This window comes from Pseudorasbora parva, chromosome 20 (genome assembly GCF_024679245.1).
Source record: "Pseudorasbora parva isolate DD20220531a chromosome 20, ASM2467924v1, whole genome shotgun sequence".
In the NCBI taxonomy this organism is placed as follows: Eukaryota; Metazoa; Chordata; class Actinopteri; order Cypriniformes; family Gobionidae; genus Pseudorasbora; species Pseudorasbora parva.
The window spans coordinates 8,882,007-8,894,154 of NC_090191.1; the positions used below are offsets into that span (position 1 = coordinate 8,882,007).

Genomic DNA, 12,148 nt, shown 5'->3' on the forward strand with positions numbered 1-12,148 from the left:
TCACCGCACTTCAGAGCGATTAAGTGCACGCACTGAGACGAGAGAGGTATGTAACAACTCGTCTTAGTTAAGGGAATAACATAGTTTAATATGAAAAAGCGGTGAAGTATCCCTTTAACAGATGGGTAGATTGAGCTTGCTCACAAGTAGAAGGGGTTTGTTCAGTGCCAATATACCTACATAGAGCCTCCAATTTAATTTGAAAGTGGTGCAAGAAATAGCCACACAAATCATCACAATCAAACTGACTTGGACTATGGCTGATGGCTGGACTAAATTATTTACATTGCTAAACTATTTTTTTGGTCTATTATTAGCTTTATTGATGATGTTGGAAATATAGGAAGAGCGTGCATCATTCAAGGTAGTTTTATAATGCATACATTTTCTGAAAATATTTGAAAGTGGACAGTCAAGCCAGTTTTCCTAAAAAGGCGTATTACATTGTTTACAACACACGGTGGTGTTGATGTAAAATCCTCTCTATTCTGCTTGTTACGCAGTAATGAATTGAGGTCAATGCTTTTAATGTGTTGTCTATATTTTATATGAAAACGGTAAAAAATAAATTTACGCACTGTGTAATTTATGTAAGTTATGTGTAACTGTGTAAATTATGTAAGTTATGTGTAAATTATCTAATTTAGGGTAACTTAACATTTATTATGGTGAAATACTCTTTTGGATTATTTTAGTCTGTTACTGTTGCTATTGGACAGTTTTTACTGTAATTGTACTCTTATTTTTAACAGTGTGTGTGTGTCATGAGGGTGAGAGTAAATGATGAGAGGATGTTCATCTGTTGGTGAACTAACCCTGAATGCTGATCTATCAAAAATGGATGAACCGGAGAGATACTGGAGTTGGTCTTAGTGAAAGGCTAGTGGCTGAACCGTGTGGATGATGGGACAATGAACACAAATACTGTGCCAGTAGATGTGCGTCTATATGAAAAAAATATGTAAGAAATTATTCATACAAACAGAAAAATTAAGGAACTCCATTGTGTTATTGGTTTATTTTTATTTATTTTTTATTGACAATGTGAACTGTATTATAAATGTACCATTGTGTTAAACATATTTCAATAATACATTCAGCTCTGAATTTTGTTAACTTTTTTAATAGATCTTTTCTACGTAAATTTCTATGCACTTGTGATTTTAGATGCAACAGTGCTGGGACTCCTATTTTGGTATTCGATTGTGATGTCATAAGGACACGCCGCGCTCCTGCATCTGTTGTGATTCGGCTGAAGAAAGGTTTGTTCGTTAAAGTGTTTAAAGCAAACACAGAATGAATGATGTATTATTAGATGTAATATTGCATTGATTTATCTATCTAACATTGACGTTGTGTGAGTAAAGTAACAAAATAAACTCATGAGTAACAGAAGGAGCGTCTCATTTCGCTCTTTATGATGAACCAGTTCAAACTCTGGCGAATGACGCGAGAACTGGAACTTTTCGATTCTCCGAGTCAATTGAACCGATTGATTCACAACAAATGATTCAGTGATTCAAAGCGCTATATTTCTATTTAAATCTCGATTTCTCCAAATCATTAAAAAACTAAACAGACTAATATACCAAGGGTCTGTATATGAATATGCATTCTTTTATTAATTTGTTGTGTTAGTTTTGAGTGTTTTTAGTCTAATGAGTTGAATGAGTCCATTAACTCTCTCTCTGACTCTCTTAGCAGAGACTGAACTAGAGCTTAATGAGACAAGAGATTTAGTTTTGTGTGTTTTTAGTCTAATCAGATAATTTATGTTCTTTAACTCTTTCTCTTTTACCAGAGACTGAACTACCAAACTAGAGCTGATTGAGACTCAGATTTAGGTTTTATGTGCTTTTCTTTCTGTTAATTATTCTCATCTTAAACAGGACAAACATACCGAAAAACTCCTGATGAAATGACTGAGATCCATGTGATGCTATTATAAAAATGGCATTTATTAAAGTGGAGAGTCAAGATATTAAGACTGAAGAAACATTCAGATTAAACCATGAAGATGTGAAGATTGAAGAAACATTTAGAGTGCAACATGAAGAAACTGAGGAACAAACAGGTTGGTTTCATTCTCAAAAAATAACTAATTTGATCATCATTAAAATGTTCAGATGTTAATGATGGTATTTTAGTCGTGACGCTCTAGTGTTGTAATTTCTTCTTGAGAGGTTGCGCGAGCGTCAACAGCGCAACCTTGTTATCGTCAGTTCATTATATATTATCATCCAGTATCGATCCCCACTTACACTAAATGAATGCACAATCATTCTTGCATTTTCTTGATTCGCTAGTTATGTTTTGATTTAATCAGGCTCTTGTCCGTCGGGCAAGTAAAATTCTCTTTCACTTGTCCCTTCAAAAAACCCACTTGTCCCGGACAAGCGTTAATGTCAAGCACTGCATTATTAGATTGTACTTCGATTAAAGGGGGGGTGAAACACTCAGTTTCAGTCAGAGTCATGTCAATCTTGTGTACCTATAGAGTAGGGCTGTTTCGAATGCCATTTTTTGAGCTTCGAAGCTTAGGTGGCAATCAATATCGAATATTCGAAGCTTCGGTGGGTGGGGCTAAATATATAATAATAGTGTCGGTTTGCATTTGTATCATCTTTCACGACTTCACGTTTCACTCTTCGGCATCGTAAATGTGTTGCGGCAGACCCAGTGGAGTGCAGTGTTGCATTTGGTGCAATATGATCAGGTGGCACACATTCTCTAAATATTAATAAACATTTAATAATCTTTTAAATAGAACAGTTTCCGGTATGCATTACACGGGCAGGTTTATGCTCCGAAAACGCACAGTGCACAAGTGATACAAAACACAAAGTCTGTTGAGAGCAAGAACTTTAATAAGGTATTAATAACGAACCTTTCTTTAAAACAAATGAATCCCAAAACAGAAATTAAATTAGTAACACACAGTGATTTCAACGAACTGTAATAAATAAAGAACACGGTAGCATGCTTATAAACAGTTGAATAAGAATAAATTAAATGTTTTTAAAATGACACAAAATGTAATATCTATTACAATTAGTTTTATTCTATATAAGGGATTTATTTTGTTTTATTCTCACTTTTTGTTAATTTAAATCTTTAAAATGCGCGATGCTTTTATTGAAAGCATGTTGCGGTGTTTTTTTATTTTATTTATTAGTATTATTTCAAGCATGAGTGAGAATGAGTCCGCGACGGAAGTCACGTGTTGAAAAACCCCCCGAATATTCGAATCTCAAAACTGAAAATCGAATGCCACCTCACCGAACGAATATTCGAATATTATAGTACAGCCCTACTATAGAGTAGCATTGCATCCTGCATATCTCCGAAAAGTCTTTATTTTTTTTTATAATTATATAAGAAAGATGCGCTGTTCCGAGTCTTTCCGAAAAAAGCCGAGCGGGTGGGGGCGTGTCGTGTGAGCGGAGCTAAATAATGACGTGTGCGCGCCGCTGTTATTGTGTTGAGCGCGTCGTAAAGCTGTGTCATCCCTAACAGCGGGAAAAAAACTTTATTCAAAATAAAAATATGGCTTTTAATCAGATACAGCCATACATCTGATCCGGAATCAGACCCAGAGGCTGCAGTTGAACAGGAGCAGCAGCAAAAACGACTAGAGCAGGACGTCTCTATGTGGTACAAGTTATACACTAACTATATAATATGCTTAGCGACTTGTGTTATTTACATATTTATACTTGAATTATATCGTCGTATTTTTGTCTTTGAAGGTGTACATGTGGGAAGTGCAGTTGTGCACGTGTGTGTGTGTGTGTTTACGCGTGGTTTGTGTAGACAATTGTAACGTTAGTAAGCAGACTGGTTTTGCACGGCAGGCTAAGTTAGTGTTTACATAGAAAGACACGGAATAGTAGCGAATTTGAATGAAGAAGCGCGCTTATTTAGTTCAACATATTTCCCCACTCTTTGTGTATTGTTGTTTGGAGTGCTTTTACAATACACAAACATAAAGTTACACATATAGTGGCCAGCTAAACAAATGTACACGCACTACACATCGCATGCTCCATTGATCAATTAACTATACGTGATCATGTTTGGGCTACTTGATGAGCATAGGCAAAAACACAGACATTTGAATCAGTCTTACTCACAGCCTGCGGTTCTAACGTTGGGACTGCTCCATCCTTCAGCATTAGGCGATTGGGAAAATCCGGCGTCGAGCTGGGCCTTGTTTATGAAACAGTCGGCACCGAAATGCAGCGAACAGATATAAACATTCGCGCAACTCAGTTGCTGATCCGGAAAAGCAAATTACATCCACTGTTGCCTTACCGCGGGGATTTTGGGGAATCTGTGCAGGACTGTCTTGGTCTGGCAACCAAAAACGCACTTTTTTGATGTCATTGTTAATTGTGCACATCACCTGTGCAGCGCAGCCTACGAGCCAGCGCTTTGATGGGCATAGCCTGTTGCTTTCGCTCTCTCCCCCTCTCTCTCTCTCTCTCTCTCTCTCTCTCTCTCTCTCTCTCTCTCTCACGCTCTTCCGGTAGAATTGTCCGTAAGGCCCATACAAGGAAATTCCGCCCCCATTAACGTCAAGGGGACGCATGATCGCAAAAAACTTGCCGAAACTTATGACTAACCGGAAGTAGTATTTTTGACAAAGAAATACTCCCATCAAACGTCCACTTTAACTTTTGAAACTTTGTCCATGTTTAGTATGGGATTCCATGTCTTTAACAGTGTAAAAAGATCAGTATGCATGAAACAGCATTTCACCCCCCCCCCCCCTTAATAAATAATATACCAATTGTTAAACTGGCTTTTTTTTTAAAATGTTATACTGTTCTCTGAGGTCAACTAATGACATTTGTGTGTTTTTTACATTCAAAAACATCATAACTAATAAGTAATAGGCTATTTTCTACACTGGTTTTGAGGCTCTCTCCTGAACGCTGGGTTTTGATGGGCGTGCCATCATCATGGGCGTGGAGACATAAATGCTCACGGCTAGGATTGGAAAAGATTTGCATATTTATTGAGCTTCAGCTCCCCTGTCAGTTCAGTTCACATGAGGGAGGGATTGTTTTGAAAGCAGCAACTGGAATGATTCTCTCACAGGGCTTGTAAACAGCTTTATCAAAAGCCCCGTTTCCACCAAAATTACCCGGAACAATTTGTACCAGGAACTTTTTTACAGGAACTTTTCTCCCCCCCAGACCTGCAGCTGTCTGCGTTTCGACCGCGATAAAGTTCCGAGAAGATTAGGCAAATTAGTCCGGTGATGTAACGTTAGGACTGCACGCGACTGCTCCTCCAAATCAGTGAAGGACATGTAATCATTTTTAAGTGTACCGATTGAAAGGACTGTTTACATGAGACGTTATCTAAACCGATCTGATGTTTACATGTGATGACTTTCAATCGCAATCATTTTGTCACATGCAGTTTGTCTGCCGCATCAAAAATGTCGCCGCTGTTTTCTCCAGCAGCTGAATGTGTTAACTGAGGCCATAGCAACTCTTAACGGCCACCAGGACTAATACAGTATTATTTATATCTATTTGTTGTAAAGTGTAATAATCATCCCAGAGAAAAAAATCTTCTGTCAGGCGCAGTTAAAGTAAAAACTGCCCGGGCAATATACGTTGTGTCATTACTCCAACATTATCTTCATAACTCACGAAATAAAAAGTTTACCCCTCAGAAAAATTTACTTTCCTCTCTTGTCAACATGAGCGCGGCGCGCGCCGTGACGCCGTCACGTCATGTAAGGACACACACACACTTAAAAGTAATCGGTCAGGTCGTTTACATGGTGAAAAAAAATTTATAACGAGTATGGAAGAGATTCAAGCTGTGCTGCTTTTGCTGGTTATGTATAGGTTTACGAGGTAATTAACAACGACAGAAAAGAGTACTAATATGCAGATTCAGCAGCATGCAGCATATTCAGAAAGCTTGTAAAGCTAGATTTAAAATGACAATATATTATTATCAGCTATTACGGACATTGAACGTGAGATGGCTGAGACGACCGCGCGCCACCAGACAGAGAGCAAGACTGATATTTATTGAACGCAGAACGAACCTCGCAAAAGACTTTTAAAAATGCCTGTTGAACTTAAAAATGCTGCGTGAGCTCAACCAATCAGCATGTTCAGCGCCCAAGTCCCGCCCTCGAAAGTTCCTGAACTTTGAAAAAGTACTACCTCGCGAGCAGGGCCGTTTGGAGGGGGAAATATTTACCCGGAACTTCATTTATACCCTGGTTCCTGCGGTCTAAACACACGAAGTACCACCCAAAGTTCCTAGTTCCTGGGTAAAGTTCCTGTGGTGGAAACGGGGCTAAACAAACACATTGATTCTTTTCTCATCCACCTGCAATTGATTGGACGCACACTGGCCTGCCGACGAGCTTTCATTTTGGTAGCCCAATATAGAAGGCACAGCATTGTGTTTTAATGTCAATATGTTTGCAAATCCAGTATCAATCTGAGACTTGTTTACAAACGTTTCCGCAGTGCAATTAAGCGAATACTCGTATATGTCTTCCCCATGTGAGCTTTAAAATAAATGAAGTATCACACCTTCCTAATATTAGGACCTGAAGGAAGCTTATGCAGCAACTTTTTTCTACAACAACCAGGACATGCGCAATATCTTGCCATCTTTGGCATGTTTATTGCTGCTGGCTAGCGTGATCCGAACAGCTCCATGAGTCTGTGGGCGGGGCTACTGAATTAGACGTGCAGTGAACTGGTAAAGCTTTTCTTTGACTAGCAAGAAGTTTTCAGCTCTGAAACGTACAGGATATTCTTATATTACCATGACCTTTTATATATCAAAAGCTCAAGGGAAAGTTGATTTCTCAATTCATCACCCCTTTAAAACACATAGAAACTCAAAAGGTCTTCATTCCAACCTGGCAAAATAAAAGCTCTGGCTACCTTGAAATTAATATTAAATTATTAAATAAATTGAACAGTAAAAACATACTTATTATTATTAGTTTCATCATCATCATTAATTTTGTAATAATATTTATAATTACATTTTTAATTTTCTGAATTGTTAGGTAAAAACAGTGATTATACTGTGAAACCACTAAAATTTTGCAATTTTTTTTTACAAATAATAATAATTTTTGGTCAAACCTCCAAACACTACTACACCCTTGATCAAATACCACTGCAAAATTTAACCCAATCCCCAAATATAACCAAGTCTTCAGGACTGCTTGAAAATTAAAGGCAGGCGTCTTTCATTATAACTCAACTCAAGACAGTGGCCCTCCAGGACAAAAGCTGCCCACCCTGATTCTTTGGATAGAAAAGGTTATACTGTATATCATACTATGTCTATGTTTATATCATACTATGTTTATATGTCTAAATTGTTTTATGTATGTTTTTGTCCTAGACCTCATGGAACTGGAAGAGGCAAGTCATGAACTTAATGAAAGGGAAGAAGAGAAAGACCATGATTTCATGACTGGAGAAAGATCGACACAGGCTCAAAAGACAGGAACTAAAAATGTCACCTGCCAACAGTGTGGAAAGAGTTTCAGATGTAAAGGAGATCTTAACGTCCACATGAGAGTTCACACGGGAGAGAAGCCGTACATCTGCCAACTGTGTGGAAAGAGTTTCAATCAACAAGGAAGCCTAAACAGACACATAAGAATTCACGCTGGAGAGAAGCCTTATACCTGCCAACTGTGTGGAAAGAGTTTCACTCGAAAAGGAAGCCTTGAAGTCCACATGAGAATTCACACTGGAGAGAGCTTTTTCCCCTGCCAACAGTGTGGGAAGAGTTGCAGTAATAAAGGAGATCTTAGCATCCACATGAGAATTCACACTGGAGAGAATCCTTACACCTGTCAACAGTGTGGAAAGAGTTTCAGAAATAAAGGAGGTCTTAACGTCCACATGAGAATTCACACTGGAGAGAAGCCTTACACCTGTCAAGGGTGTGGAATGAGCTGCAGATATAAAGGAGATCTTAAAGTCCACATGAGAGTTCACATGGGAGAGAAGCCGTACACTTGCCAAGAGTGTGGAGAGAGTTTCAATCAACAAGGAAGCTTTAACAGGCACAAGAGAATGCACACTGGAGAGAAGCCTTACACCTGCCAACAGTGTGGAAAGAGTTTCACTCGAAAAGGAAGCCTTGACGTCCACATGAGAATTCACACTGGGGAGAAGCCTTACACCTGCCAACAGTGTGGAAAGAGCTGCAGAAATAAAAGAGATATTAACGTCCACATGAGAATTCACACTGGAGAGAAGCCGTTCACCTGCCAACAGTGTGGGAAAAGTTTCACTGACAAAGGAACCCTTAACAGGCACCTGAGAATTCACACTGGAGAGAAGCCTTACATCTGCACTTTGTGTGGGAATGGGTTCACACGGGGACTAAGCCTTAGGAAACACATGAATATTCACACTGGAGAAAAGCCAATTACATGTGATCAGTGTTGAAAGAGATTCAGATGTAAATAAACCTTAATTACCACATGCAAATTCACACTGGAAAGAACTCATTAATATGTGAACAGTGTGGAAAGAGTTTCAGATTTAAACCTCTGGAATCTGACCTGTTTTGGGACACAACACACTGCAAGCATTTTGAGAACTATTCTATAATTTCTGTCATTTTTCATTGTCAATAATTTTATTGTATGTAATTTAAATGTTAATGCCAAAATGATTAATATTCAAAGTAACTTAGGCCTATAGCTATTTGACTGTAATTTTCATCTTACATTACATGTACGTACTGAGCATTTAGTCTACTTAAGGCTGGACTAAAAGTACCAGCGCTCTCAAGCGTTCCTTTTTATTAGTTAAATTCATTTAGCAATGTAAACTCGTCATCAGGTATAAATTATGGTCAATATGAGAAAAACACTGTTAATGAGAGGATGAGCACTGGACTGCTGCAGGATAGGGGGGAGATATATTTATTTATTATTCAGAATGCACAAAAAATATATAGAAACATTTCAGGAACGTGCAAGGTAGAAAAGCGTCGAACATTAGGTCTCTGTTCCATTCTGCTGCACGCAGCTCATAAATTGACGTTTTTGATATCATCCATCTCCTCTAAATACCTCTGCCTGGCACTGGTAGCAATATCTCCCTCTAGTGAACCTCCATTTCTTTTTCTTTTCCATTTTAAAATTTCTCCGTTTAAACGACGTGATGATAATTCCTTGAGCCGTCTTTCCTGCGCCGATCTCTGTATCGCTCTTACAGTATTTAGACCCTGGTTCCTGCAGTCGAAATACACAGAGTACCACCTCAAAGTCGCTAATTCCTGGGGAAAGTTCCCACGGTGGAAACTTGACTTTTGTCTTTAGGAATTCCAAATGGCCCTTCTGGTAAGAAAGAGGGGGGTTGAAAACGGTAAAGCAAATTTCTTTGTTTAATTTCAAAAATCAAATATCTCTGATTATTTTCAATCCTACACATCATTTCCTAGCCTAGAAATCTAGACGCACCCTAGCGGCAGCAAATTTAATTTGCCCGCAAGTGTCGTCTAGGAACTCTCAATACCATTCTGAGCTGTGTTCCTCAAAATCTGGACGGCCCAATCACATCATGTATAGAGTCGGTGGGCGGGGCCATAATGACGATTCTAGTAAACACAGAAACTGGCGAACGGCGGCGGTTTTTCGAATCAGCTTTGACCGCGACTCTGGAAGACTTGGAGTTAAGCTTTTCTCTGAGAAAAGAACAAAGAATGGCACTTAAGTCATTCTTAAAAAGGGAAGATGTGTTCGTAGTTTAGCCGACCGGATACGGCGAATGTTTAATCAGTCAGCGAGCTCTGCTTCACCTTCGTTGCTCTGGTTGGTGTAGCGCTATCCTATCGCGTGCAGAGGGAGTTTGAAAGACAACTGTTTATCCCGCCCCTCGGATTGAGCCCTGTCAATGGTGAGTTTCCAGACCAAACATCTTGATGTGGGTCTGGCTTGTCAGGTTAGAATTTAGGGCAGTGGTCTTCACTATTTTTTTCGTGACAGCCGCACTGATAGCACAAAATCAATAGGAGAGCCACTTTTATTGCAAAGCAATAAAATTTTTATTGGTTTGTGCAGGTAAAAGTTTCGTTTGTGCTGCTTTCGTTTTTAAAATATTATACATTGAATTATAGAATATGACGTCACCAGCCCCCGGGCCTGCTTCAAGTTGACTGCAAATAGTCTCGTTAGTTTGTGCTCCGTTTGTGCTGGTAAAAGTTTTGTTTGTGCTCCTTTCGTTTTAAAAATATCATACATTGAATTATAGACGATGACGTCACCAGCCCCCGGACCTGCTCCAAATAGTCTCAATTGTTTGTGCTCCGTTTGTGCTTGTTTGTGCAGGTAAACGCTTCGTTTTGTGGCTTTCTTTTTTAACAATACAAGTTAGCCTGATTCAAACGGCAAACCAAATTACATTAAACAGTAGCATTACTTACTGTGCATTTTTCAACTTTTAACGGACACGGCGGATCACAGGATGTGGATGTAAAAAAACTCCAAGGTAAGTGTTTTTTACTTGTTAATGCATGTTTTTACGTGAATAACAGTGGTAAAATTAACATTGTCACTAATGCACGCACCATATGACGTTAAACTGTTTGGTAATGTGTTTATACAATAGGCTAAATATGTGCGTTTGTATCTCCTATACAGTAAAGCAACCGGTCAAAAGATTGGAAATAAGATTTTTTAATATATTTGAAACAAGTCTCTTAACCTCACCAAAGGCAGTGTTTGTGAAATATTACACTTTAAATTAATAATTATTATGTATGTGATGTCAACGTTCAAATTTCCGCATACTTCAGTCTTTAATATCACCCTTGAGAAATCATAGTAAAATAAAGAATGGTTCTTATTTTTATCAATGTAAAAAAACAAATTGCATGCTTAATTTTTTTGTAAAAACCTTGATACATTTTTGTGTTTTTTACCTGTCTATAAATCAAAGATACAAATAACTTTTATTTATTTTAACATACATTATTATACAAATTTATTTTTAATAGTAATATTTTTATCAGTATAATTGTCTTTGCTGTCTCTTTTGATTGATTTATTGTGTCCTTGCTGAATAAAAATATCCATTTATATACATACAACCTTTGATGTATTGTGTATCATGGTTTCCACACAAAAAAAAAAAAAACATTGATGATAATTAATGTTTCTTAAGCAGCAAATCATTAGATTCATGTGACACTGAAGATTGGAGTAATAATGATACATTCAGCTTTGATCACGGGAATAAATTACACTTAACTATATATTCACAGCTGATTTAAAGTTTTCCCTGTATTTTTGATCTAATAAATACAGACTTGGTGAGCAGAAGAGACTTCTTTCAGAAACATTAAAGCCTAATGTTTTCCAACTATAATGTATGTGGAAACTCATGACTCAATGAATTCGAAATTAAGCCAAGTAAAGTGATTTTACTTTTGAATTGCTGTGTACTATTGAACAAATGGACCTTTAAAACTTAAACTTAAAAACACTTAATACTGACAAGCTACTATCTGTATTCAAACCAAAAATGCCACACATAATAATAGACTTGAGTGCAAACAACATCAAGCCTGACTTCAAAAAAAGCAGATACTTCTTCTCCAAACAGGAATCGGAAAACAAGGTTGTGTGGCATACAACAAAAATACGTGTACTTGTGAAAGTAATTTTAAATAATGAAATTAGTCTTTTGTGTATAATACAGCATGTGGGCATATTTTGTTTTTTTCTGACGCTCCTGTCACTCCACTTCTCAGGTCGTCATACATCTCCCAGACACATGGAGACCTCCTGCAATAGGCCACATGATGTCCAAGAGCATCCTGGGTTAAGCCTCCTCTGAAAGCAATGACTGCCCTTAAAGTAAATCTCTCTCCTTGGAGCATCAAATTAGAGGGAAATTCACGCAAAGCAAATTCTGTGGAGTTGCTTCCCAGGTCAGTGTCAACCCACAGAAGTTCTCCCAGACTGTAACTGTGAGAGACTTTTCCTGCACAAAGCTCTTTCCCTGTGGTACCTGTCTTGAATGCAGAGGGACACTGTGACGAACTTTGGATTGGCCTGAGGCAGGGGGACTCCGGAAGGTTAAGGCCTTCTTCTACTGCGGTCTGAAGATGAGTCATGCCA

General features: G+C 38.2%; 1 protein-coding gene across 1 annotated transcript; it reads left to right on the top strand.

Annotated features, from left to right (window-relative positions):
* Positions 1-1,167: 1,167 nt before the first annotated feature.
* LOC137049301 (gastrula zinc finger protein XlCGF57.1-like) lies at positions 1,168-8,511 on the top strand. Its single transcript, XM_067427808.1, has 3 exons — positions 1,168-1,262; positions 1,890-2,074; positions 7,405-8,511. The coding sequence occupies exons 2-3, from the start codon at positions 1,951-1,953 to the stop codon at positions 8,463-8,465; spliced, it is 1,185 nt and encodes a 394-aa protein (XP_067283909.1). The 5' UTR covers positions 1,168-1,262; positions 1,890-1,950; the 3' UTR covers positions 8,466-8,511.
* The last annotated feature ends 3,637 nt before the right edge of the window (positions 8,512-12,148 follow it).